The 26,244-nt window shown below is 34.1% G+C and overlaps 3 protein-coding genes across 9 annotated transcripts; 1 reads left to right on the top strand and 2 right to left on the bottom strand.

Moving 5' to 3' along the window:
- Positions 1–641: 641 nt before the first annotated feature.
- Positions 642–3,713, bottom strand: LOC107219905 (putative carbonic anhydrase 3). 2 transcript variants are annotated; one of them, XM_046735728.1, is made up of 8 exons: positions 3,676–3,713; positions 2,946–3,027; positions 2,832–2,870; positions 2,502–2,669; positions 2,249–2,405; positions 1,655–1,760; positions 923–1,150; positions 642–825 (listed from the first exon to the last, which is right to left on the bottom strand). In XM_046735728.1, the coding sequence occupies exons 2-8, from the start codon at positions 2,983–2,985 to the stop codon at positions 652–654; spliced, it is 912 nt and encodes a 303-aa protein (XP_046591684.1). In that variant the 5' UTR covers positions 2,986–3,027; positions 3,676–3,713; the 3' UTR covers positions 642–651. The 2 variants fall into 2 exon arrangements, with proteins under 2 accessions (XP_046591684.1, XP_015513749.1); XM_015658263.2 differs by having other exon boundaries at positions 3,596–3,708.
- Positions 3,714–7,201: 3,488 nt separating this feature from the next.
- On the bottom strand, positions 7,202–18,136 carry LOC107219893 (serine/threonine-protein kinase 11-interacting protein). 5 transcript variants are annotated; one of them, XM_015658244.2, is made up of 18 exons: positions 17,196–18,135; positions 16,791–17,087; positions 16,503–16,696; positions 15,416–15,737; positions 14,890–15,318; positions 14,661–14,739; positions 14,397–14,571; positions 14,170–14,302; positions 13,844–14,032; positions 13,370–13,459; positions 11,006–11,141; positions 10,672–10,796; positions 10,392–10,562; positions 10,015–10,205; positions 9,832–9,929; positions 9,452–9,654; positions 8,971–9,275; positions 7,202–8,854 (listed from the first exon to the last, which is right to left on the bottom strand). In XM_015658244.2, the coding sequence occupies exons 1-18, from the start codon at positions 17,659–17,661 to the stop codon at positions 8,660–8,662; spliced, it is 3,798 nt and encodes a 1,265-aa protein (XP_015513730.1). In that variant the 5' UTR covers positions 17,662–18,135; the 3' UTR covers positions 7,202–8,659. The 5 variants fall into 5 exon arrangements, with proteins under 5 accessions (XP_015513730.1, XP_046590042.1, XP_046590039.1 ...); XM_046734086.1 differs by having other exon boundaries at positions 8,971–9,083; XM_046734083.1 differs by having other exon boundaries at positions 14,170–14,209.
- A 400-nt stretch (positions 18,137–18,536) lies between these two features.
- LOC107219883 (acidic repeat-containing protein-like) lies at positions 18,537–23,768 on the top strand. Of its 2 annotated transcripts, XM_046734456.1 has the most exons (8): positions 18,537–19,163; positions 19,272–19,566; positions 20,389–20,531; positions 20,692–20,831; positions 20,915–20,956; positions 21,044–21,249; positions 21,355–21,825; positions 23,111–23,768. In XM_046734456.1, exons 1-8 carry the CDS (start codon positions 18,939–18,941, stop codon positions 23,266–23,268), a joined length of 1,680 nt encoding a protein of 559 aa, XP_046590412.1. In that variant the 5' UTR covers positions 18,537–18,938; the 3' UTR covers positions 23,269–23,768. The 2 variants fall into 2 exon arrangements, with proteins under 2 accessions (XP_046590412.1, XP_015513693.2); XM_015658207.2 differs by lacking the exons at positions 18,537–19,163; positions 20,692–20,831 and having other exon boundaries at positions 19,366–19,566; positions 23,111–23,767.
- The last annotated feature ends 2,476 nt before the right edge of the window (positions 23,769–26,244 follow it).

Here is a 26,244-nt window from a genome sequence, read left to right as displayed (position 1 = left end):
GAATTCGTTCATTCAAGTTATATCAAACGATTCGAGTCAAACAATTTTAAATAATCTTATTTTATTCGGAATACTCGTTCCCTGTTAATCACAATAATTATGAATTGTTTTAATTACTAATAAATACCTTGACGGGTTAACTCACCAAGTTATTTTCCCTCCACACAGCTTAAATTGACTTTTTATGCAGATAACGTGTTAATTCTAATTTATTTACTACACTTTATCCAATATATATTACATAATATAATTTATTGTCCACGAAATAAAGCATTAAGTATAATAAACAATACATCTTAATATTTCAAAACTTGTTAATCATTCAACTCAGACTAGGTCTCAAAATTTATACTCAATTTTAGTACAAACTGAACCCCCGCTCATCTTGAAGAACATGCATACTTAATACTAGAGTACATTTTTGTTTCCAAAATTTGAAAAGAATCAACATTCAGATGTTGGCAGTTTGAACACAAGTTATAATTGCGATAAATATTTGTCTAAATCAGTAACGGGTGTGGCAATCTATTTGTATATAAGGTATCATTATACTTTCTTTTGTACGTCGAATGAAACAAAAGATCAATGTATCAATGCAGAATTATTGAAGTCGAATTGACTTGCTACTGAGTACATTTAAAAAAAATATTTTTACTGCCAGACCCACTTCAATTCTTCAAGATTCAAATTAATCATGTTATCAGATCTTGCAAAACTTGGATCCATCCTTCTGACGTATACTTTTCTGTTCCCAAGCTCTTGGAGTCGTCTGTAGTTATCAGCTAATGTTTCATCGCCACTCGAAAGCATCCTGAACTGATTCATCTGAAAATTGAATGATAACACATATTACAGATATAAGTCACAAGAAAGTACATATTATGACAATTACAGAATTGTAAGAAATTGAAATCGCACATACTTGTCTGAAAGATATTTGAACAGGGTTGGGAAAAACAATCCATGTTACCGCCTCGTAGCATGGGGGAGTAGTTAACGAACCCCTGTAAGTATAAAATATTTCGGTGTTTTCTGGCATGAGGGAAGCCAGAGTAATTGATACATCCATTTTTACTGTAGAATTAAACCAATGGACTGCTGGAAATGTGTTTAGTATTGGAGAAAGCTTATTATTGTCTTCTTCTTGTAACTGAAAAAAAAACAGAAATATGTATAATTCTCGCTTAAGTGCATAGATACACATTGTGACACAAAATATTTTGCATACAGTTCAATGCCGTATGTGAAGGACCATGTTCAAAAATTTTACATTTCCTTAAGTGTATTATTGGTATAAGCATAGATACGTTTAATCTGAAACATTAAAATACTTTGAAATGCCGATGTTAGTAATGAAATACCTTCTGAAGCTCTTTTCCGACTAGCGGGCAATTAAAATCAATAGCGGGTAAAAAAGTTACTTCCAAACTTTTATACTAGTTAATAGTATACTGTAAATGAATTGAAAAATACAGATATATTGTCATAATTTCCTGATTACATACATGTGTCAATTTATTGATCGATACGACTTAATCCGGGACTTTCGGCAAGAAAAAAAAAGCAAATTCTACACACGTGTTACAAAAACTGTGGTATGTGCCAAAGGCGAGCGGAAATTTTAGCACTTGGTATACAATATACTATTGCTTACTTGGAAAAAGACCGCCAAAACAGTAAGACCATCCTCATGGGCATATGCTTCATCTACAGTGGGATATTTCATATTTCTATGAATAATGTGCATCTCCATTGGAAATCTGTAAGAACAGGAATGTAACTTCTAGTTTCTGTGAACCGTGAAAAAGATTTCTAGTACATCATCATTGTATTATACAATTTTAGTCAATGGTTGGAAGTGAAACTTTGGATCTTTCTGTAATTTTGCCTCTTATATTTTCCAGCCATAATTAACACCTCAAAGATTTTCAGATTTTATATAAAAATACTGAAGTCATTATTTAAAAGATACAAAATTACACGTGAAATGAAGCGGATTGTCTATAAAAGTATTTGTCAAGTGGTTATAAAATATTCATTCCGAAGCAATTGAAGAATTTAGAAAGATGAAACTTCCAACTATCGCATTGGCAGAAAAATCCTTGAGTAAAGTACCAGAGATCTACGTTTTTGCAAGGTATATACAGGTGGTGTGAATAATAAGCTCTGTCACATTATTTTTTTAAATGGCTTAACATATTTTCACCCTAATTCTGTGGAATAATTTGGCTTACGTAAGGTAGCATACCTAATTCCATTGAGTATGTGTTCGGATCCTCGATTATTCTTCATACCCCAGTGAAAATGAAGTCCTTCAAGTTCATAGTCCTGATCTTTATTAAGTAAACCGCCAAATACATACGGTAGACGTTTTTTTGAGAGACCCTTATGGATGAGCAATGCCACTGGAAGCATAAAGATTAAATATCACTGATCATGAGAAAGCTACACTATAAGCTACACTTGCAACAAGTATATTGAGCTTAATTCTAGCAGTTTACCTGAATGTCCATTGTTAGTCAATTTTATCGGACCAGATAGCAGATCATGGTAACCGATTGTTTCTATAGCCGGCAATGGTAATACTTTGGCATTGGCTGAGGATAAAGCTATAGGAGATTGCCACTTTCCTGCACAGTGCTTGTGATATTGCGCCCACGTATGCTGATCTAATTGAAATAATTATCATAGTATCAAAACCTGTTTCACAATTTCGGTAAAATTCATTTTTTCTCAATAATGCAAAATAATTATTCAGCATATAAGAATTATTATTATTGAGGTTTAGTCGAGTGATACTGTATTTGTATGTTCAACACTGTTATACTCACGCCGTTTGCTGTACCCGAAATCTCCATGCACTACCTGAACTAAGAAATTTCAATAATTACTATTACAAATTCAGTCCTCAGGGCTTTGACGAATAATTTAAAAAAAAAACTTACATATTGCAAGAAGCGCAGAAGCTCGATATAGCAGGTACATCGCGGCCTACTGTAGAAAAATTCTCTAACAAATCTGTTAAACCTGAATGAGTACAAACGTAGAAACTTTATTTGTACATGTTCTAGATACAAATAAAGATTTTTCAGGCAGTAGCATATGATAGTATGTTTTCATGCATTGCAATAACTACAAATGACACGGATAGCAAACTTTCTTCATAAATCGAATGTAATTCAAAATGAAATAGACTGAATACCAATTGTGCTTCAAAAATAATTTTTGCCAAAGATATAATGAATGTGACGAAAGCTTCATTTGGCTCATGCAAAAATTGAGTACTTATACTATGAGGTGAGCATATAAATTGACAGAATTGTAAGAATCAAAATCAAGTAAATATGAAGTTCATTACTTGAATAATTGCTTTTTCTTTACTAAAATTATTTGTGAAATATTTTGAAAAATACTCAATTAAAGTTGAAGCGTATAATATTAAAAGTATAAATTATACTCTTTTCGCACAATTCTGAGAAGGTGAATGCTATTTAATTATTGATAAATTCTACATGCGGTGGTGTATCATATCGAGTAAAATAGGTGTTTAAAATAATAATTACTAATAAATAGAAAATAATATTGCGACTTATACTTTTGTTGTCAGTGTTAAGCAGTACTGAAATATTTACGTAATGAATGGTACATCTTGCAATAATATGTAACGGAACCGACCTTATCCCCTCGAAGGTGTGAGACTGACTGTGATAGCATCGAATAATTGAAACCAAGCTAAATACATTCTGGCAACACTTAGTCATTACCATGCGTGTAAACCGATTGGTCAGTCTTCGTTCTCCCGATCTAATGCAGATACATACAAAACCGAGGTGCCAAAAATTTAAGTCAATGTTCCGCATGGGAGCACCAAATTGATGGCTGCAGGAAGTGATTTAATACCAAGATTTATGTCCTTCCGTATCTTCAATAGAATTTCAATACTCCAATTATATTTAAATACTTTGTCATAATGATGATGAACTAATTAGACACATGAATGAAATAAAATAAAAAAAAAGAAGAAACAAGTGGTTTGCATAATGATAAATCAGGTCTGCAAAATATATTTGTTACAAGCATTTTTTTTATGGAGTGAATCAAGGTCCATTAGTATTTAATTAAAAATATTCAAATATAGAAAAACAGAAGTTAAATCCTCAGTGGTTTTGAGTGCAGTTTTTTTCTGAAGCAAATCGTCACCAAATAATCCTAATTTGTGACATAACTGTTCAAATAAATTCCACGCCGAAAATGTTTGCCTACTGAAGTTATCACAATATACACTCTATACACATATTTGCTGTTATAAACTGTACTATAATATACTATATAATATACCCACATCAATTTCATAATCCCATTTTCGAAAGTACAAACTTATTATTTCATAGTAGATTTACCTAGTATATAAAGTGGATGAAACAATGTTGGTACAATATGTTAATGATTAATTAAAAGTCACAATGTATAATAATATTTGTGACTGTGGTTAGAGTTTATAAAATACATGGAAATTTACTGCTTGCATTAGAATTATCATGATGCGCAATACGAATTAGAATTCAGAACACCTCCCGTTATGCAAGATAAGTATGCAATGTAATATGTATCAAGGTTCTACATCATCTGTTAAAACAAATGGTTCCTCTCTTTTAATTGACATAATGCAAGGTGTTACCTCATATAATCGACATGATCCATATATAATAGACACAAAAATAAATTTTAAGATATAATTATAAATATTAATAACGTAGTCTTTTTTTTTTTAATTTTATTATCTCCTGCAGTTTATTGCATAATATAGATACGACGAGAATACAATCCAAATGATAAATCGTTTCAATATTTTTGTAATTTCCTGGAAGAAATGAAATTTTTTTATATTGCAAATTACTTGATAGAAGTGGAAACTTGTATTTTTCTGTAGATTGCAATACTTCCAGATTAGAATGCATAATATAATTTCCTGTAAAGATCTTGTAGTACATATAAGTATAAGCAAATTAAATCAAAATCTACTTCTTAAACTCAAGTCTTATATTTAATTAAACGAATAATAAGATGAACTACAATTTAAAGCAATGCAAGATTGATGATCAATTATCTGAACGCAAATAGCTAATTAAATAACATTTGTATGGTATGATCACAGATTGTTATACTCCAATAAAGAGCGACTTAAACATTTGAATGGCCCCGTGTGATTAGCATACGTAATCCAACTACAGGTATGTAGAATCTGAGATGAATAATAATGAACCTGTTGAAAATCTCCATACCGTTTCAATCGAGTATTTTCGTCCTGGGTTCTAACAGCTCTGACTATCATTTCTGAAAAATGAGATGCATTCGCATCTTAGAATACAATTTATGCAGTTTCTGCGAACTTAATCTTAATTGGATATGAATTATACAACGATATTTGCGAAATCGTACAAACTGTAATCATAGGTATGTATGGTATTGCATGCCTTGACTTGACCATTTTTTGACATCATCATTTTCAATTTTAAAAAACTTTGTCACATGATAGTAACGTCTCTAAAACTCTCTCCTTTATTTTATTTTGTTTATACGACGGTTTTTGAATTATCAATGTTAAAATATTTCTGTCGTTTACTTTCTTGAAAATCTTCGAAAAATTTGTGTAAATTTGGTTTCTAAGCTGAGTATTTGAAAGTAAAGTACACGACGAAACGATTTTTTATTAAACTTTTTGTAACACTTTTAAGACTTGTGATTCGTAAACGTCAGTATTAAATTAATTTTAAAATATTACCAAAATTTGCATCATATTCGAACCCATAAGATTCTTCAGAAATTAAAATTATAAAGAAGTAGAAATTGGTTTGAAACAAAATATTCATAAATACGACAAAAAGTGAGTGAAGAACTAATTTCACTTTTCATACAATTTTAACATATTTGTAATAGCGCTGTAAATAATTGCGAGAAGTTTTTAGATATTTTAGAAATTTTTACGAAACGGATTCTCAAATGATCAAAACTATAAATGATATTTCAGAGAATTTTTCAAGACTTTTAAAAAAGATGGAAAAACTTCGAAACATTCATAAATCGAAACCCGCAGTATGAAGAAATGACGAGTGACAAAATTGTGGATTGTAAACGCCATATCATTTAAAAAATTTTCGACAAAGTTAAAAATGGTGAGTTTAAAACCTGGTTGAATCGGCACGGAATGCTCCACAACACTGAACTTCTTGAAACGATTCAGTATCCCAACGCGAATTCTGATTGGTTGAATGTAATTTTAAAAAGATGTTATTCATAATTGGGAAGTTTCTCCTTGGTGAAAAATTGATACAGCATACTGTAGCATTGATATTATACTACTCTTAATTTGAATCTGTGAACGTTATAAGTTTAACTAACGTCAATTGAAAACGAGAGACTAATTTAATATGCGACTCCTATAACATTAGCTAGACTGTATCTGAACCATACAAAAGAAATATCTGCATATAGAATGGGCCCATCACTCTCTCAGGATGACGATGAGGGCACAGGCTGTGAATTAAGAATATTTCGACAGAGATTTCCGTCGCATTATTTGCCGATGATGCGCGCAAATCAAGGGTACGTAGGTAGGTACAAAAACTTTGAACGAATTCTAAACAAAAAAAAAATAAAAAAATGGAATACTATGCAAATATGCACACAAATCGATTCTGAGAATTTCATCAGTTTTTACACTGATAGAAATTTGCCAAGTTACTATAACTACTTGTACAATATTTCCACAGACGGGTAAAAGACGACTTATAGAAAAAATGAATAATTTTTTTCAGGGAGGATTGCCCCACTTCCCCCGACATTTTCCGAGGCGAGATAACGCATACCAAATGGCTTGACATCCTATTATTAGTATGCAAAATAGTGGATCACTATGTAAGCAGCGATATTATTGGATTGGAATATATTAGAATAGTACAGTGGTACCTTGACCACTCGATGATCAGAACACAAAGTAGTACGTCATTCCCGCTATTACTACCCTCGGCATGAAACAGTAGGCGCCGTATAATGCGCAATAAATGACTGCATCTTGATAGATGCCTCGTTAAATGTCTCTACGTTCTTTATGTGTGCTTAAGGGTGCTGAATTTAAATCAGCTCGTTTTGAGCGAACAGCTTCACTAAATCAAAGACAAACTGGTCAACTATTTACTACATGTATATAAAAATAGTATTTATTCAACGTTATTATACAATTTGTTAGTTCCGTAAGCAGAGATATTAATCTCATAATATTATCGTACCACTCATCAACATATTACATTATTTCAGCACATTAGAATATCGTTAACTTATGAACGGTTGCATTTTCAGTTAAACAGAGGCATAATTTGTACAATACTGACGACACACAAGTACCATCTTACACGGTATATACTGAAAACAGAAAAAAGAATCCCGGGTTTTTCTCGGATTTCTTAAATGGACATTTTATTCCTGGTACCGTGACATCGATTACTGGTATTACTGAACCTCTTACCCAGGGTCGATCAGAATTCATTGATTGATTCAAATTAGAAGAGAGAAGTTCAATTTAGTCACAGATTATCCATTACAGCTGTCTTCCATTAATGATCGACTAATAATTTAACAAAACATGGGCTACAAGAATATCATTTTGTTCCATTCGTTTAAATTTTTTTAATTTACAATAATAAATCAAAAAACCAAAGCAAACAGAGTTTCTGTGGGCGATGAATCTGATTTGATTTTTTCGAATTCTAAATTATTGAAAGTGAATTTTGCGTTAGTTAAATAAAATTTTGATGAGTACCCTGAGGTACCAGCAAATTTCCAGATTTTTTCCAGTAATTTCCGGAGTGTATATACCGTGTTATCTAGTATTTGTTTAAAATAGTGAATAAGTATGCATGTATTTAGTGTGTATATCAATTATTCTTAAATACGTATTTATCACAGCTCAGTAATGACCACATGCATACTTGTTGGGTGTTCATCAGGCTATATCTACATTTTGAGCGATATGTGTCACGATTATACATTAATATCAATTTTCGTTACATTTTAGAGAAAAAAAGTCATACAGCGAACCAAGACGTAAACGATTAATTTGAATAAAATAAGTGTTGACGAAAGTAGTGGCAATATATTCAATATAGTCCTAAAATTAAAATATAATACACAAGAACTAATTTACAAACTAACGTTGACTGGATTATAGTCATTTTACACAAATAAAAGTTATATGGATGTAATCTGCAGCCATGAATTCTCTACTACATCTTACAATTAACAATACAAATTGATCTAAGACAAAATAAAACAAGTCCAGTTATAACTTTTTGGCGATAACACACTAAAAATTCATAAGCAATATCGATTAGTGAAAAACTTCTCACATTTTACCGAGATATTACATTTGCTGCTACGAGTAAAAATACGTCAATTAATAAATTATAATTCAGCAGTAAATAAAAAGTGCTTAAAATTTACATTATAGGAGAAAAAACACGAGTACTTTAGGCCATGTCATGAAACAGGTCCAAATTATTGAAACCCTTCCGCGTTTAATAATAAATGTAGCTATAACAGTGGGGTTGTTTAGTTTGTACAAATAAATAAAATAGTTTCATTTGCAATCTCATTTCCTACCTTTTTACGTTTTTGGAATATTCAGTGGTGTTCTATGGGTTACCTGCAAGGGGACAGAAAAAAGATCCTCCCATGGTGGCTGGATTGAATTTATAACAGTTTCAACTGCGCCTGACGATACAAATTCAATGATCCACGTTTCTTCTGTACCAGCTACCTCATCCAAATAGCTCAGAGTCAATGAAGTGCCATTGTGTTCCTAGCAATTTGAAGTGTCAATCTCATGAATATGATGTATTACAAAGTAATGAAAAATAAAGTATTGCATGTGCTTGCCAATGAATGAAATTTTATTGGTGTAAGTAATGTACTAACCACTTCAATGAGATTGCTCATTGCCTGTTCAGCTACAATTACAGGTTTTTCCGAACTTTGGGGCATCAGCCACTGCATATTGTCCTCCATTACCAATAATGTTGACATCGTCACTAGCAATCCGGCAACTTTAATTATTGTATTTTGATTTTCATATTTGATTGTACAGCGAGAAAATAAAGCAAGCAAGCGAAGTGCATCCCCATTCTGATGACTCTTGGAAAATTTGAGGAGATCGTTTAATCGAGAGGTGCAATGTTGCGGAACCGAGTATTTGACTTCACAGCTATCCGGCAATAACAAGTCTGTGAATCAAAGATATTTATCCAAGTCATTATTGACTAAGAGTTTTCTAATTCTATGCAGATGTTGGTTGGACTCATTTTAATCAAAAAATATTTTTAACACAAGTCATCACTATAAAATACCGATTGGCTTTGTGTTACTTAGCATTTAAAGAGTTCAACAAGGGGCTTAGTACCGGTGAGATATGACAGGAAGTTTGACGTCCTTTGAAAATCTTGAAGAATACACACTAGAGTTGTATTTGATGATGCCTCTTCAAGTGTACCAGGTTGATAAAAATCAACTAGAATTCCCTGTTTAAAAGGTAATGGAGCAAATGTCCGAAGTCTATCCATTGTCCAGCTACATTCTTTTTGTAGCCATTTCTGAGGATCTTCTCTGTTGGTGATGAAAAATAACACATTTAGATTTACACCCACTAAATAGAATAGAACGAAATGGATTTAGAGTTGATTATTGTTTACATCTTCATGTTTCGTCTTTCTATTTTCTAACAAAATGGCTTTTTCTATCCGTCAAATTTGCCATGAGATACAAAGCTGAGGTTAAACTTACCCTTCGGGTCCAATAATCTTCAAGAGGTAAACCTTAGAAGTAGATAAAATAAGACATCCTGGAATCGTTCTAGACATATCTTTTGTTAATATGTCTGCCTGCAGATGTAAGCAGAGGAAATTAAAGAAAATCATCCGAAAATTCAATGGCTTTACAAATTTATGAACGAACTTCATTACTCACTTTAAGAAGAAGAACGAGGTCTTCTTGTGGATGTTCGAAAACATGCAGAATAATGTGGAGCTTTACTCTATGATCAATGCTGCTATAATTTGTATACGAGTACTGGATACTACTGCCAACAAATGCTGGATCCGTCTCAGATATGGGTGATGATAATTTACTTGGTCCAATTTTCATACTGGATAACAGTCCTGGATTCAAAATAACACTCGTGATCATATTTACCAAGTTTAACAGTTTTTATTGAACCGTTTTTGCATTTTTCACGTAGTTTCATTATTTATCTATCACACTACCATGTTAACTGGTTTTATTGAACACTTTGGGGTACACTACTTTGCACATACTCTTAGTAATTAGTATTCTAGTTTATTTACCCCCGAGAATAGAACTCAGATTGGTAACAGGTTGAGGAGTTGCGTCTTTTTGGTCAACCATCGTATCTGTTCCATTTCCACTCAATGCGTTTGTAATCAATTTAGTGTTAGACTCTGCAGGCTTTAGACGTTTATTCTCATACGTAGTGCACACGCTATCGGTTAAGGAACCTGTTAGGAAGCATGAGGACATCACAGGGTAGATTATTAATTAATCGATCAAAATGCAATACTCCAATTTATCAATTTGTTCATTCAACGATATTCGACTAATACTGACCAGAAGAACTGCTTTCGGTCAAACCTGCAGGTAAAATATTCACGTCTGGAATTGTTAACAAAGAAGGAACTACTGCAATTCGTCTCTCTTCTGATGACCTTTTTCTAATCGGCGTTGAGCTGGATCTAGGGGAAATTTGAAATATCAAGTTCATATTTGTGTATTCAAGTTTTAAAGGTGCCAGATGAAATAAGACTACTTTAATGCTATAACTAATAAAAGCTGTATCTGACGTTTGATTTACAATGTGGGATAGCACAAGATGTAAGTCGAAAAATTATTGAAAATAATTTATTGTGACTATAAATCTCTGTACTAACTCCTCGATACTCACATTGAATTTTCGTCCAATACTTCAATACTACTTTGACTTGGATTGCTCAAGATCTCAATATCACTTTCATATTTTTTTGTCACTGTTCCAACTGACGGGGTTGATTCTCTTGAGTCATCTAGACTAGTTGCTGAGCCTGTGTTTAGAAAAATAAGCTGCTTATATTTCCTATTGTGAAATAATTATTGACATTCACACATTGACAGTAAATGTAACACAATTTTTTACATCCGTCACAAAATTTCAATTATTCTATGTAATTTTTATAAATATACATCAGGTCTGCTCTTATGTCGTACAGTAATCAAATATTATACGAAAACAATTCTGTTTATAGCTAGGATAGAATAGTATTGCATAATACATGTAACCAAATGTCAAGAATTATCGAAATACTAATAAAAATCAAAACTTTCATCAAAGAATAGTGAACCTTGAAGTTTGACTTCAAGATCAACTTTCAAAAGCAGATTAGATCATCCTGACCAAACCTGGCAACTTTTGTGTGAAACATTTTGCGTGATATGCGGATTCTCAAAATTATGCGCGATGTTGTTACCAAGTATAATGTTGACCATTATTTGACCCATAGAGGTCACGTTGACCCTAGACCTTAACACATATTTGGACGTAAAATTTCACACTCTTGAGAATTCTGGCACCAAAAATAAGGGTTCACATTTGAAAAAAGAAAGTTCATCTCAAAATTACGTTGAAGATGAGGTGGAAGGTCAAATCAAAGGTCACGACTGAATCTGTTGTTAAAAATTACGTAATATTTAATCTTGGTAATTTTTGTTTTAACCGAATCCTGAGAGATTTTTAGGAGTTTCCATACTTTTTCCTCACCCTGTATAAAAGTTTATCGGTCGTATAAAAATTTTTATAAGGCTAATTACTTGAAAAACTGATTAATATGTCATTCTATACAGTAGGCATCATTTGAGCGCTGCTGTGAATTCAGCTGTAAAATCCACAATGTATTCCACAAGCTTGGAAATTATAGCACAGAATAGGGTAAACACACAGCAAAGGAAATTTCTGTTTGAACAGAATTGATTAAATAGAGCATTTTGTTAACATTTTAGGAGTCCATACTTTGAACCAATGTTAACAGTACCCAAGAAAAAGTGGTCAATTGCTGAAATTATGTTGCATTTAGGCCGAATAATTTTCTGACATGAATTGATGTGAACAGTGTTTGACAAACTAATGGTTATGTAATATTGCATAAAAATAACCCTGAGAATTAAAATTAGCGAAACTAAATTGTGATTGTGGTATATTTGAATATCTAAATTGCAAGTAACAGGTTACTATATTAATTAATCAAATTATATTCAAAGCATGTGAGGCAGAGTTGATATTCTAAAAATTAATTCTCTGTTTAATATGTATATACAAATGCCCTGAACCTTTTGGATCATTTTCGACTTCATAGATAAAAGATATTATAAAGATTGTAGAAATAGCAACAGGTTTTATAAAAGTATGCATTCCATAGATACTACATAGTTCCAATGCAAATGCGTATCTTTTGCAGATGTCAGAAGTAAGTTAACTACAATCCAAGCAAAGAAGGAAAGAAAATGTGTGAAAAAATCCGAGGAACCAAGGAAAGTATAATACATGAGGTAGGATTGATTTGGATGACAAAGGTCTACTCGTACAAATGTATAACATTATGAAAAATTGCAAAAGTGACTTTCATTAAAATTTCCCAAGCAACGACACTATTGAAACTGGTGAAATATCTAGCTTTCACATTTATGATCCTAGTAATTCGAGGTAAGCAGCTACCCTAGTCTTCTTGGTAGTAAATATCAAGTGAAAAACAAAGAAACAATTGTCCCTTGCCTCCTAATGTGGATTTGGACAAAATGTGTCATATTATCGTATTATCTGTTCAAAGCATATATCAAATGTGTGGATACATCAAAATTGATAAGAGGATCGAAATAGAATAGGTGTAGTTTATATGCATTTATTCCATTCATTTAAGGATAATTCAATTTTGAATTGAAATAAATATAACTTAAATCAATAAGAACGGGTTGTGGGAATTTTTGTAGTTTGAATGTATCATGGCTATAGGCTCACTGTAATTTTTTCATTTTTCGTTCTGTTTCTCAGGGCTACAGAGCTAACTATATATCATCAGTTCAGATATTTATACTATGATGAAGTTTCATAATAATATCTATATCTTAAAATCCCGCAATCATTTAATTTGTGATGTTATTCAAAAAGATGTTTGGAGGCACAAAACATTGACAGATGAACAACTTCAAAGTGGCAAAGTCCAGAAGCGAAGGGCAGGAGGGTGAAATTTAATATGCATTATTATGATTAGGTAGAGCTTACACTGCACTTGGACTTTGGCTTGGGCTTGGGTGTGGAAGTCAGGGTACACCATAGAACTGGGAACAATTTGCATGTCACTTTCCATGGCACCTGCACCAGGGATTAGTAAGTTACATTATGTACTAGAAATTAAAAGCACTACATAACAACAGTTTAGGAAAAGTTTATTCTGAAACAACTTCGTAAAAGATTGTCAACTGTGGATCATTTTTGTATGTCATTGCTATGAGAATAAAAAAAATCCAAAGAGAACGTTACAGAAAATTCAGCTAATTCCTACGTAAATCTAACAACACAATATTTAAAAATTATAAACCAATACTGATTGTAAGAAAAAAAATGATAAGCAAGATACTTCAATTCTCAATTTTTGCAATTCTGCTAGTGAAAAAGTTAATTGGTTATAAAAGTTTTGTGCACAAAATACTGGCTATCTTAAATCAAAGCTTATCAATTCGTGTATGAAAGACTCACCAATACTCGAATGAGATTCTGAATGTTGCAGTCCTATATCACTTGGCGGTTCTAGTAAGTGTTCCGGCAATAATTCGTTGAAATCTTTTCCTTTAACAGCAGCACGCTTATCTACTTCTGGAGTCAGAAGTTCATCTTCTTCAATGACAAAACTGCTTCCACATGTAGGGCACTTGGGTCCTTTCAAATCTGAACCAAGTCATAGATTAGCAGAGTTGTTTAAGCACATTTTAATATTTTGAGACAACAAATTAATCCATTTGTTACGTTAGCAGTTCCAGCTTTGAAAAGTAAATCCAAAGATAGTCAATTGCACATGAGCTCACCTGATATAAAAACTGAAGCCAATGCTGTACGATCTACGTCCTGCGAGAAATGAGTTGAGCACTTTATGCATTTGTAAACTTTTAATGCTATTTGTTGTCCGTTTATTATTTCACTAACAGTAGCTACCAATTGCTACAAGTACAATTCAAAATAGAGATATTATTATGTATATCAACACAAAGAATTGCTTTATGTTTAACGTTATTAGTACGTGTCTAAGTTATACCTTAGCGTCATTAGGTTCCATGAAATAAGTCCTATATTGTCGATCTCTTTTAGTTGTGTCAAAAATAATATCGACAGTTGTTACATCCCCTCTACCCATTACACAAGAGAGAACCATGTTGGTTGCCCAGCGACATTTTACCCTACCCGTCATTTCATCTTTTTCCTTTATATCACTGTAATATCGAAAATGGTTGAGATTACCAAAGTTAAATAAACAGTTGATTGAAGATAATTCCACCAATTTGTAGGATGATTAACATACTCAGGTGTGACTACCAAAAATAAACGTTCAGTTTCATCTGCAGTCTTCTTTTTCTGCACTACATATAAATCGCCTTTCTCTAAACACAGAAAAATACAGATAGTTGATCAATACTCATTCTGTATTAAAATCAAGTATAAGTAATTTTATTATCTTAATACCACACTGCTTGTATCACAATCGCATTTTGTGTTTAATCATGCACATATAAATTGTGAAATAGACTCACCTTCGTCACCGTCAAATGCAGGCTCCGGTTGAGAATGCGTAACTGTGGATACAGAGACAATTTCATTTACAAGTAAATTATTACTGTCCAAAGTTTCTTCGTCTTTCTCATTTTCTACACCAATGGATTCATTGTCATCTTCATCTATTTGCTTAAATTTTGCTTCTATCAAGGGCTCGGCAGTAAGTTCTGTAGCTGCGCTCGAATTATCCAACTTTTTAGAAGGTGAGTCGTTGATTGGTACATCGACTGGTGTATTTGCAGAGGTTTGAGCTGGTTTGTAAGACAGCAGGGGACCAGAGGAGCGTTCCAATCCCATAATATCTTGAACGAATGTCCCAGCCTGCTCATGCAGCCAATCATTTTCACCATATTTTTCACGCAAAGCCTCCACTTGTTTTTTGACATCCAAGTGCTCTGTCGATGCTTCTGTTTCGCAAAGTGTGACAGAATTATTATTACATCATATGGAAAAAGATGAATAAATAATGATTTACACGTTTATATGATTTGCAAATGCGTTTACCTATGTTGGAAATTAAACTGGAATCCAACTTGCCATCTTGTTTACTGTGATCAATATCTGTAATGACAGCGTCTGTTATGTTTCTCTTTTTTCGAGATTTTGGACGCTCGTGTTTCGTTACATCTGCACATTGGCTCTGAGTCAGAGATTCATTGAAAATCATTGTCTCGAAAGAAGTTGATGTAACATCAGATCTTATAGAATTCGATAATGATGCTAAATCATCACCAGATACAGAGCGTGTAGATCTGATTGAGAACAATCGATTTTCACTGACAATTTGCTTTTCAGCTTTAGAGAGTGGTACTTGATCCAGTATAAACTAGAACAAAAAGACAACACAAAATCACCATCATATTTTTATAGTATAGATTTTAAATTCATATTCAGAATTGACATAATGAAAATTATGTGAATTTCTTACAAATTAAGTACGCATACTATTTTTTACATTGGAGAAAATTAAATTTTCAGAGAAGTGTTTTCCAATAATTTTTTGCAATTAGTTAATATTTTGCATTCCAAGAACATTAATGTTGGTACCTTTATTGTACCAATTAGCATTTAATATAATTTGGTGCATCCAAATATTGGGGATGTTGACACATGTGAAGACAAAGCATATTTAAAGTAGAAGTAGTTGGAAAAACGATTGATCGGACAGGCGTTACGAAGTACATATTGAACTGTGTTCCAGTTCGAAGACTCCAAACGTAACAAATAATGAAGACAATTTTTTCTTGACCTTGGTGACTTGTTGACTAATGTTATTCTTGGATATGAAGGTGAGAACTCAAAACACTTTTTTATAGTGGTAAAGTTTCAGCCCTGATGGGGGCCCTCCTCAGAACCAATTTATTTAAACCATCTGTCACGAACAAAAAAAAGGAGTTGTTAAAAAAAGGAGTTGTACATTATTTTATTATTTTTGTTCGTGACAGATGGTTTAAATAAATTGGTTCTGAGGAGGGCTCCCATCAGGGCTGAAACGTTAACACTATAAAAAAGTGTTTTGAGTTCTGACTTTCATATCCAAGAATAACATTAGTCAACGTAACAAATAATAATGAAAAATCTTTTATCATACCTTACTATATGCTAGGCTTGGATGCAAATGTTTGATAGAAAATATTCTGTGTCTTTGATGAAAAGCTAGAGGATTTCCTTCCAAGGAAACCCACAAAAGTGCAGACATATTCTCTAAGGGCCACAATACCGAGTGATCTGTCAAGCAGTTATACGACAAATCAAGCTCGGAGAGAGATTCCAATCCCTTGAGTCCTAAAGAAATGTGATTAATATTATACTCATATGAGTATCAGCAGAGTAAATATTTCTTCATAAAATCTAAGGTTTTTCCAAATTGTTTATTCACCACTAATGTTTTCTATGTAGTTATTCTTCAATACAAGAACTTGCAAGCTGTGGAACACAGGCTTACTAAATTCTGGTACTGATTCTAATTTGTTATATCCCAAGTTGATTTTTCTCAAATTTGGCAAACAGTCTATTTCCTTTGCCGATGATATTAAATTATGGCTCAGGTCCAACGTTTGCAACCATGGCGCTAGTTCCAGAGACTTATCTATTCTGGCCAATGCATTGTAAGGTAATATCAGAGATTTTAAGGATCCCCATACAAAATCTGCACTCGCATCCCCGCCACAAGCAGCTATATTGGGAGATACAATAAATGCATAAGTATTATTCAATTTATTCTGGTTTCTTAGTTACGATTGCTAATGGGAGGTGTAGAAAAAATTATGTTTTCCGAACATACCCAGCAGTCTTCCGACCGAACCAACACCTCTGCCACCGGCACATACAACATTTTCTAACTGTCCTCTGACCCCTTGCAATCCTCGGACAGATTCAATGCAAACTTTTTGTAGTTCAAGGTATTTTAAGTGTCTAAATTTTGTTATATCGACATTGGTTTTACAATCACTGGGTCTGTGGGTAATTTTCAAGCTGATCGTTTTCTGAACGATGTCATGGAGAAACTTGAGGTCTCTGAATATGTCAATCTTTGAACTATTGCATACTCGAAACGAGGATTCCAAGTCTTCATTTTCGTCAACAATTAAAGTAAACGCTTCGTTCAAATTGTTCAAAAGCGATGTTGACAAGGATAATTTGCTTGTTGCGCTTAGGACTTTATCACCATTCTGTCGCAAGAGTCTTGCAAGCTCTATTATTTCTTGCCTACCAGGCATATCCCGAGGATTGTATGAAACTGCAGACATCTTTTTACCTACGTTACTCGAGTTGTTCAATTGTGCTTTCGTAACCTCGATGAACAGGTTATATTTTTAAAAATATCATTATCTTCACAGGTGGAAAGAAACTTCTGCTACGGAGATAACATCCGTCAATCATTACGGGCTAATACCGATGACAAATTATTAAAAATGCTAGCATACTTGGAAACGATAAAAATTACTATCACCAAATGTCACAACAATAACAATGTAGTCTTTTTAAGGTTTGTTATATAATTCCATAACCTCAAACAACTAATCGTTGCAAAAGGCGGACGTGTCAAATAATTCTATCGTCGCTTGTACGTCATTCGTGACTCCTTTCTTCCCATTCCTAACGAAGTATTATCGCTATTCTACAAAACCACTGTACAGTACTCGTACACCTCTCGGACCTCTCGACTTATTACGGATGGTAGATGGAATGAGGACAATGTCACCTGAGTTTTCAAGTGGAAGTGTCCGCCATAAGGCATCACACGGTAATTCAATAAGTCACCAGAATGGCGCTGATTAGCAGTAAGGGTTCAACCAGAGGATTCTTTGCTGTTAACGTAGTAAAATGAAAATATCTTGAATTCCAAATTTTTTAACGATAGATTTAATAAATGGAACACACAACTTTATTTAATTGAGATTTGAAAATGTCATTTAATAAGTGTTTTGAAAACAGCGCCTCACGTCAACTCGCGGAACTTTTCCATTGGTTCATCCGAAAAGCTGCGCTGCAGCGGCTGTAGCCAGGCACATCTGCACACATCTGACTCCTTCCTTACCACTCTCTACGTTCTTTACACTTGACACTGATATACCTATATATATACATTTGCAGCCAGATCTTTCTACATTAGAGGCGCTGGCGTTGCTAGTGTCAAGTGTAGAAGCGGAATGCCGCGATCTGTGGCGATCACGTGATACAAACAATAACAAACGGACGCCATGAACCTGACATTATGTCACCAGCGAGCGCTATCCTTACTAGAATATTGTGAGAAAATGATCGGGCTCCTTTTTTCTGATCGCAAATAAAGCCAAGAAGCCTATGTCAATAATTCTCCTCATATATAAGCTCCGTGGTCGATCGGTAGATTTTTCATATGTTGAAAAATGAGTGTACTAAAAATTCAAGAGAGAGCAGCAGTGTATGTTTTGACAGCTGGCTTGATTGGCACCACCTGTCTCTCTGGGCGACTGGTGACAACCTGACTGACGTCCGTGTCACGAATTTCCCGGCGGGAACTGCGACCAATGACTAGCAGGCTATGTTTATACTTACATATTTGATGATATTTGTGATCTTATTTTACGTTAAAACCATCGGATTGAATGACATTGACAAAAGTGATGACAACGATCCTGGATGGGGTTTATTTCTCTCAGTTTCACAAGGAAATGACGAGTATCCAAGCTACAACATTGGGCATTTGACCCAGCAGCTGCATCTCCAACAGTGTGTGTTCGTTGAAATTGGTGAAGAATTTTGTGCCGTATGTATTAATTCTCACGTACTTTGTCCTTAATCCAGTCTTCTATCATCTAGTAGAACTATTTTCAAATATTTCTTTACCTTAATCCCACCAACATTTCCCTTGCAGTTATTCGTCGAACTTCGGAATATTCCAAGGAAGTCAAAAATTGCTGATAGTTCTGAAGTCGGCGAGTTTTTTCTCGGTCTATGCAAATGTGCCACTGTTCGTTCTTGGATTTTGTGTTCTGATCAGCTGATGCGACGGAGAAAGTCTGACTGTATCTTCACGGAAGCTATACCATCGGCTAATACCAGCGCACGTGTTCATAGAAGATTATGTGACGTAACACTGCTTACTGAATATGCCAAACCCTGCAATTGCTCCATACCAATGGCCAATCAACAACTTTATCCGACTGAAGGTTCTTGCTGTTAATTCATTACGATTTAATCAAGTGTTCATACATTCCATGAAATGTAATAATGAACAGATTTTTTAAACAGGAAATTGAGCTTGTGTTTATCAAAATTCAATTCTGCTATATTCATAAATGGAAACATTTCACAGACCTTAATGATACGATTACGCTATTTTACAAGCCTGAAGAAACTAATGCAACATAATAGTATTATTAGTGATTTTTATTGGGGAGGATCGGTATATCAAAAACTTTCTTCCAAAAAGTTGTATAGGTAACTACAGTAGATACCAGTTTCGGAATAGGTGTATCTTAGTTTTCAGAATTCATAATTTTACAGCAAAACGTAAAGAAACTTTTTAAATTTTTTCTGGCAAAAGTATAAAAAATTCAATTTGAAAAATGCATACATTTTTATACTGGTTCTGAAATTCTGATTAGTGTTAATTTATAAAAATATTTTCGAAAGTGGGTCGACGTAAAGTACCGCAGAAATCGAAAATATGTAAGAGCAGTTTCACAAATGACTTCACGTAAAGTACTGCAAGAATCGAAACAATTTTCTCCGATTTGAATCTGGTCTAGGTGATTTTGGTGATCAATACCATCACGCATATTTAAATATGTTTAATTTTACTAAAAAATTATCGTTTTTACGAGTCACAAAAATTTGCAATTTCAAAAATATTTAAATTTATCCATAGTTGCTTTTAGCCGATCTATGAATATTGCCATTGCATTTTTCGTGACAACAAAACTGAATTTAGTTCAATGACTTGTTGTTTGGTACACAACATCTGATTATTTTACATCGTTTTAACATAGGCTTTCCAACTTGTTTCCGTACACCCCTATCAGAATCTCTTTGTTCACCACGAGGAGTATGCGGAGTGGCTGAATGTTGTGCTACGACAATTAAAGGAATTCATTCTCCGCAATGCGATCCGGAATGTCATGAAAAACAGCCGGTACTGTTTTTCACTTCATTTTCAAAAAAAAGGTTGATTCTAAGCAAATCGTGTGCAGACGGTTTTTTTTTTCTACTTATTGAGTACGTACATCCTCCTGGTGCAAGTTGTATTTACTTCTTACCATTGGAGTTTAAGTTGGGCAATAATTACTTATCAGTTTTGCGAAGAGTTTGGCCCATGGACCTCGATTCCCCCCGAAATAACGTCTGCTTGGTCCCACTGGTCTACTCCAATTTGTGAAAATAGTGATGGTAGAATTTTCGCAACAGCGACCGCGATATGCCGTAATCAGCTAACGTAATTACGAGATTGATACAAATTCTTTGTACAATTGATAAAAATCTTTACCCATAAAATTTTTCTAATTTCCAATATTACAGGGGTAAATCAGCCATTGACTGTATTGGGCCAGGTTCATTTTGGTATGTTTGTTATATAGTATTTTTAAATAGTAAAATATTATTTTATTAAATTGTGTTTTCAATGATATCACATTTTATTCCCCTTAGCTGCCCAGCAGACACTAAGAGGTGTACTTGCATTGTTCGGAATGAAGATGGCATCTTGAAAGCTACTCGCGTAATTGAATCTGCACCTTGCCTAATTAATCTGAAGAAAGACAGTGCTAGGTCTTCTAGTAAAACTCATTCACGACATCAAAAAAATCACCAATCAAAATATCGATCCGATCACTTGTATCAGGAAAATCTGGGGCGTAAGTAATTTTCACTACGGGTTGTGTTGATCAAGGCGATCACCATTTCTATTGGGATCCTAGATGAAGAACGAGTTTCTGATCCTTGACTAATCTTTGCCTCAGGACGTGTTAGATATCTGTCTGATATCGAATCTGAGAATCCCAGAAGCCCTTTGCGTAGGCGTTTGATGTTTTCAAGTTACGATTATTTGGAAGAACACAGTCCAACTCCAGACACAAATGCAGAGCTTGCATTTCCGGAAGCTCAAATTGTTGCTGAAAGTGATAACGATAATGCTGATAATGAAGACAATGATGATACTGCAGATAATTCCGAAAATGACGATGATCACGATACTGCCGACAATGACGATAATGACGATAATGATGATAGTGACAATAATGAGAATGATGATAATGATGATAATGATGATTATACTGATGATGCCGATAATTATGATACTGGCGATAACAATGAAGACGATGATCAAGAAGACGAGACTGACGACCCGAACGAGGATGATGATGGTGAATTGAACAGAGACGAGGATGATGATTCAGACGACAGGGAGGCCCAGGAGTTTGGTGACTATGGTTAGTATGAGATTCGCAATAATTTTTAGATATTGTGTGAATTTGGTGTGGGATCAACTGTCGACTGCAGCACAGCGAATTCATAATCTACATATGAGGAAGACTCGCTTTGGAAGGGGCAATGTAAGGCCACCCAGGTTCGCCAGAAGTAACCCCCACGAAGTGTTGTGTACTTTCTAAAAGAGAATATAAACCACCTACAAGGATTCCTGCAGGAGAGTATGAAGAGGTGGAGGGCTCAACTGGTCTGTAAGGAACACCACAGTATTCTAATTATGGTGAGCAAACACAGTGATAATTTTTGCTGACTATACTCACTTCCCTAAACCAGAAAATTGAAGTATGTAGTTGATTATAAATTTCATGAAATTGAAGTGCTACGACATTAGTATTATATTGTGAAGAAAAGTTAAACATTTTCTCATTGGTGTGTGAAGAAAAATCCTAAACTTGACTAGTATAATAGGTATAGTATTTTACAGATACAAATGAACAAGCCGTATGTGGGACAAGCGGATCAAGAAAAATGCGAGCCACGCAGAAAACTTGCGTTTCAGAAATTATTCGAACAAACCTTGGATAGTATTGCATATTTTACATAGATGAAGAGAATTCATGCCCTTCATACCGATATCTCTCTATATAACCATGTATACTTACGCCATGTGCATAATTTAATTGAAGCATGTCGTTCAATTTAGATAACATATCATCGATCTGTTCGTAATTTCGTTTAAACATTCGCATGATCCCAATATAACACAGTTTTGTATAACCAGTTGTAACCAAATGAACAAGTTGTGTTTATTGAATTCAATCTTTGCCCATTAATCTTAAATAAAATATGGGTTCAATCTTTGTAAGATGATAATATTTATACTGGGACTCATCAGATGTTGAATGTAGCTCAGCAGTGTGGTACCCCAATGCGAGTAATCAAGTGATCATTTGAGCTAAATGACGCAAATATCAAAGCACAGTAAACTTCACGAGTGTTATTAGGCTCTTAATCTTTTACATTGAGTTTATATACAATAGTGTACAATATAGTTACATTATACAGTAATAATTGGGTCAAAAAGTAACTTTTACAACCAAATCGATCTTCTTATAACCAAATCGACGGAAACGTGGCTATTTCCCATATATTGCATCCCAATAGATAATGATGTCAACAGTCTGTGAAGACTAATCGAAGTGTTTAACTAATAATTGAAAGAAATTTTCTACCATTGAATTGCGGTTCTAAAAATACTAATGTAGCGTCTTTTTTGTTATTTTTCAGACGATGATTCACCCGACGATGGACAAGATCGAGGTCACGGCGACGGTGATAACGATTTGGAGATTTCAAGCTTAGCGGTAACTGGACGAATTTTACCACACTGTCTGTATTATTTTCTGTTAACTTACATCTGTATTGCTCCAGTTTACTTAATCTGAGTTATGCAGCTTACTTTGTACATAATAAACGCATTAAGTGTGAGCTGACGGATTCTACGATCAATATCTTCTTTGTGTTGTTCGTAAAAGCTGCATAAACTTGAGTTTCATAACGTAGCGTCGGCCCTCGGGTGTTTCTTTTTCTCCACTAGCTATCTGTCGAAAATAGGTATCGAAAATTGAAGCACATGCAGCTGCCGAACTCAGCTGTGTAAGCCTTAGTTTAGTATAGTCTATTAAGACTGGATCTAGACCCTAAGAAAAAAAACTCTACCGTCAACGCGCAACGGAATAATCGCAATCTTGCAGAATTTGAGGGCGCTGAAAAAACACGGTCTGGTCGGTATGCGGAACATACAGGATAGGCTGAATCGAAACAGCCATTTTCGATGGTATTTCATTCCGCGATGCTGCCGTATCAGAACGTATATTGACCTCTTACAGGTGGCGTCGAGTCAATATACGTAATATTATCCAATTTGGAACCGAATTAAACGACATTTGAAAAAAGAAACCAGTCAATTAGAAGTGTTACTTTTGAATCACATTAATAATAATCTGTGATTTAAAAAAATTGAAATTATCCTATTATTTCCAGCTTTCGTGCCGCCGCATATTTTACTATTTAGTCTATGGTCTGCCATAACTGAGCATTAGAGTGGCCCTTATTTTGGTTGTTGACGAATTTTTTCCGTCTACCTCCTAAGTCAACTTCAAATAATTCAAAAACAATTGCCAAATTTTTACAGAGTTTACCTAAACTCTAAGATAGTCCGCTTTGTGATCGAAGTTTTTTTTGGAAATAACATGGCAAAAACTTTTTTTCTCAGTATATATTTTAATGTAAAAGTAATAATGCTTCAAAAAATTTGTGACTGCGAGGTTTTAGTCAGCATTAGTATTACTATCTGAAAAAAATTCACATCGTCATACCAGCCAATCTAGACGAATTGAAATATTATAAGAAATATTACTCGGTTCTGGTTGGTTGTAGAGACATGAAGTCATCAAGGTCAAACGCGTGTCCCAGCGAGAGTAAAACTAATGCCCAAACGATCAACCCTCACCAAACAAATCGAAGTAAAATAAAAAAAAAAAATGTAAAAGCGGGAAAAAAAAAACATTCACGGTAAAGATGCCGTTGCAACACCGCATGCGAATCACGTGAATCTAGTAACGATGAAGATAAGTTATTGTCAGATCGAAAATGAATAAACTTATAAAACGTATTTTTTTCAACGTAGATTGAATCACGCATCTCGTTAATTATTACGGAATGCGTTACACCATGCCATTTCTTATCGTTGTTACAATATGATAATGATTTTTTGTTAAATATGGTAATCAGATAAAGAAGTCAGACGCTTTTATTTATAAATACAATAATATAGTCTAGAATATAGTGCCAACTAAAATTCATACTATCTCGGCAATCTCGGGTATGTTTTGCATAGGTAATTATCAATCTGTACGACATAAAATATACCGTCCTAACGTGAAATTTCGCAAATATTTATTGTGTATACGGTAGATAAACGTGACTTATACTGATTATGAAGCTTTCATAAAAAGTGTATATGTATCAGTATTATTCTAAATTATACATTTTCGCGTATAATATAAAGATAAAAAGTTTCATCGTTTTCACACGTGGTCATCGTAATTTAATTATCACTTCAATTCGTGCGTACACGAACCTTCGCATTCGTATGTATTTTTTTTTTCCAAGCCTTATCGTTAGAGATTCGGTGCCTCGCATATTCCACTGTGAATTGTTCTGCTCCATTTGCTTGATGCTTAATCGGTAGGCTGGACGTAACCGGATCCTCTCTAAGAACGTGTAGATAAATATATAGGTATATAACATACGTCTGCCAGTAGCTTCGTATGTTGTCACAGGGCTGCGGGTGTCTTGTGCTATTAATTATTCACCACGGAGTGAATTAAAATTCCTTCTTTGGTAGCGTTCAAAAGTATAAAAGAATATCGCTGCTATCAAACAAAATAATAATAATAATAACAACAACAACAATAATAATAATAATATAATAATTTCAAGTCCGGAATGAAATTGGGGATTTTGCGAATACAAGGCAGGGTCTAATAATCGATCATATACTCGTACAAGTCGTATCAAGAAAAACTTGTTTACAAATTGAGAGTGCTGACATGAGGTAACGACGATGGATAAATTTACAATTATTATCGCAAACCCAATTTTTAGCACTCTGATGTACGCGACCGACGAGCTCAACGACCTCGAATATCCTCATATACATACTGACCACCTCGCGGTCAGTTTCCGGTCCGTAGTATAAGTTGTTACGCAACAGCAACGTGCGCGTATGTACCCGTGTGGATATAGGTACGCAGCTGGTAAATGCTATCTGTGAATGAATGTACATTTTAATGAAATAAACCTGTACTCGTACGGATATTCCGAGCGATTTTCTCGTATCTCACATGCAAAGCTCCTCTGTGGCAGCAATCTCAACGCGCTCGCTGCTGTAACGTTACACCGCTACTTTCCTGCAAAATCACACTCTGTATTCATTGCGGTAGATGAGAGGTTCGCTCTCTGATTACGCATAGTTTGTAATATTTATCGCTTCTCAAATGATTACCAAATCCATACACCCTTAACGAGCCTGAGGGGTCAGCGAATGGTAATCAGGGAATAAAAATACCTTTCAACGGAAAACAAACTCTTCCGGCTTTCGAACATGGATATAGGAATAGTTACGCTTGCAGATATTTATCCCATTATAACGGTGTGGTTCACGAGAAAAAATGAATATTTTGCCTTGAGCACGCGCGGTTATTTCCCGTGGAAGTGACTCGAAAAGAAGATAAAATATCGATGGATAAGAATACCGAGGGGATGGTTTTTATGGGTTTCTAAATATAACATACGCGCCATTTTATTTATGGGTTTTTTTTTATGTTTTGAACAAAGTTTGGTTCGAACCATCCTCA

The sequence above is a fragment of the Neodiprion lecontei genome, chromosome 3 (assembly GCF_021901455.1).
Source record: "Neodiprion lecontei isolate iyNeoLeco1 chromosome 3, iyNeoLeco1.1, whole genome shotgun sequence".
Taxonomy (NCBI): domain Eukaryota; kingdom Metazoa; phylum Arthropoda; class Insecta; order Hymenoptera; family Diprionidae; genus Neodiprion; species Neodiprion lecontei.
Note: the sequence above shows the minus strand (reverse complement) of the source record. Positions and strands in the feature narration are given on the sequence as shown.

What these genes read in the sequence shown, in the direction of transcription:
- LOC107219905 (XM_046735728.1), bottom strand. Translation starts at nt 2,985, where the DNA reads ATGTACCTGCTATATCGAGCTTCTGCGCTTCTTGCAATAT. An exon ending in TTTCGGGTACAGCAAACGGC is followed by an intron (nt 2,670 to 2,831) that starts GTGAGTATAACA and finishes TATTTCAATTAG; the next exon opens with ATCAGCATACGTGGGCGCAA. An exon ending in CACATACTCAATGGAATTAG is followed by an intron (nt 1,761 to 2,248) that starts GTATGCTACCTT and finishes CTGTTCTTACAG; the next exon opens with ATTTCCAATGGAGATGCACA.
- LOC107219893 (XM_015658244.2), bottom strand. Translation starts at nt 17,661, where the DNA reads ATGTCTGCAGTTTCATACAATCCTCGGGATATGCCTGGTAGGCAAGAA. An exon ending in TTTTTGGTAGTCACACCTGA is followed by an intron (nt 14,572 to 14,660) that starts GTATGTTAATCA and finishes TCGATATTACAG; the next exon opens with TGATATAAAGGAAAAAGATG. An exon ending in CTTCCTGTCATATCTCACCG is followed by an intron (nt 9,276 to 9,451) that starts GTACTAAGCCCC and finishes TTTGATTCACAG; the next exon opens with ACTTGTTATTGCCGGATAGC.
- LOC107219883 (XM_046734456.1), top strand. Translation starts at nt 18,939, where the DNA reads ATGTTTATACTTACATATTTGATGATATTTGTGATCTTATTTTACGTT. An exon ending in ACAACTTTATCCGACTGAAG is followed by an intron (nt 19,567 to 20,388) that starts GTTCTTGCTGTT and finishes GTTTTAACATAG; the next exon opens with GCTTTCCAACTTGTTTCCGT. An exon ending in GTATCAGGAAAATCTGGGGC is followed by an intron (nt 21,250 to 21,354) that starts GTAAGTAATTTT and finishes TCTTTGCCTCAG; the next exon opens with GACGTGTTAGATATCTGTCT.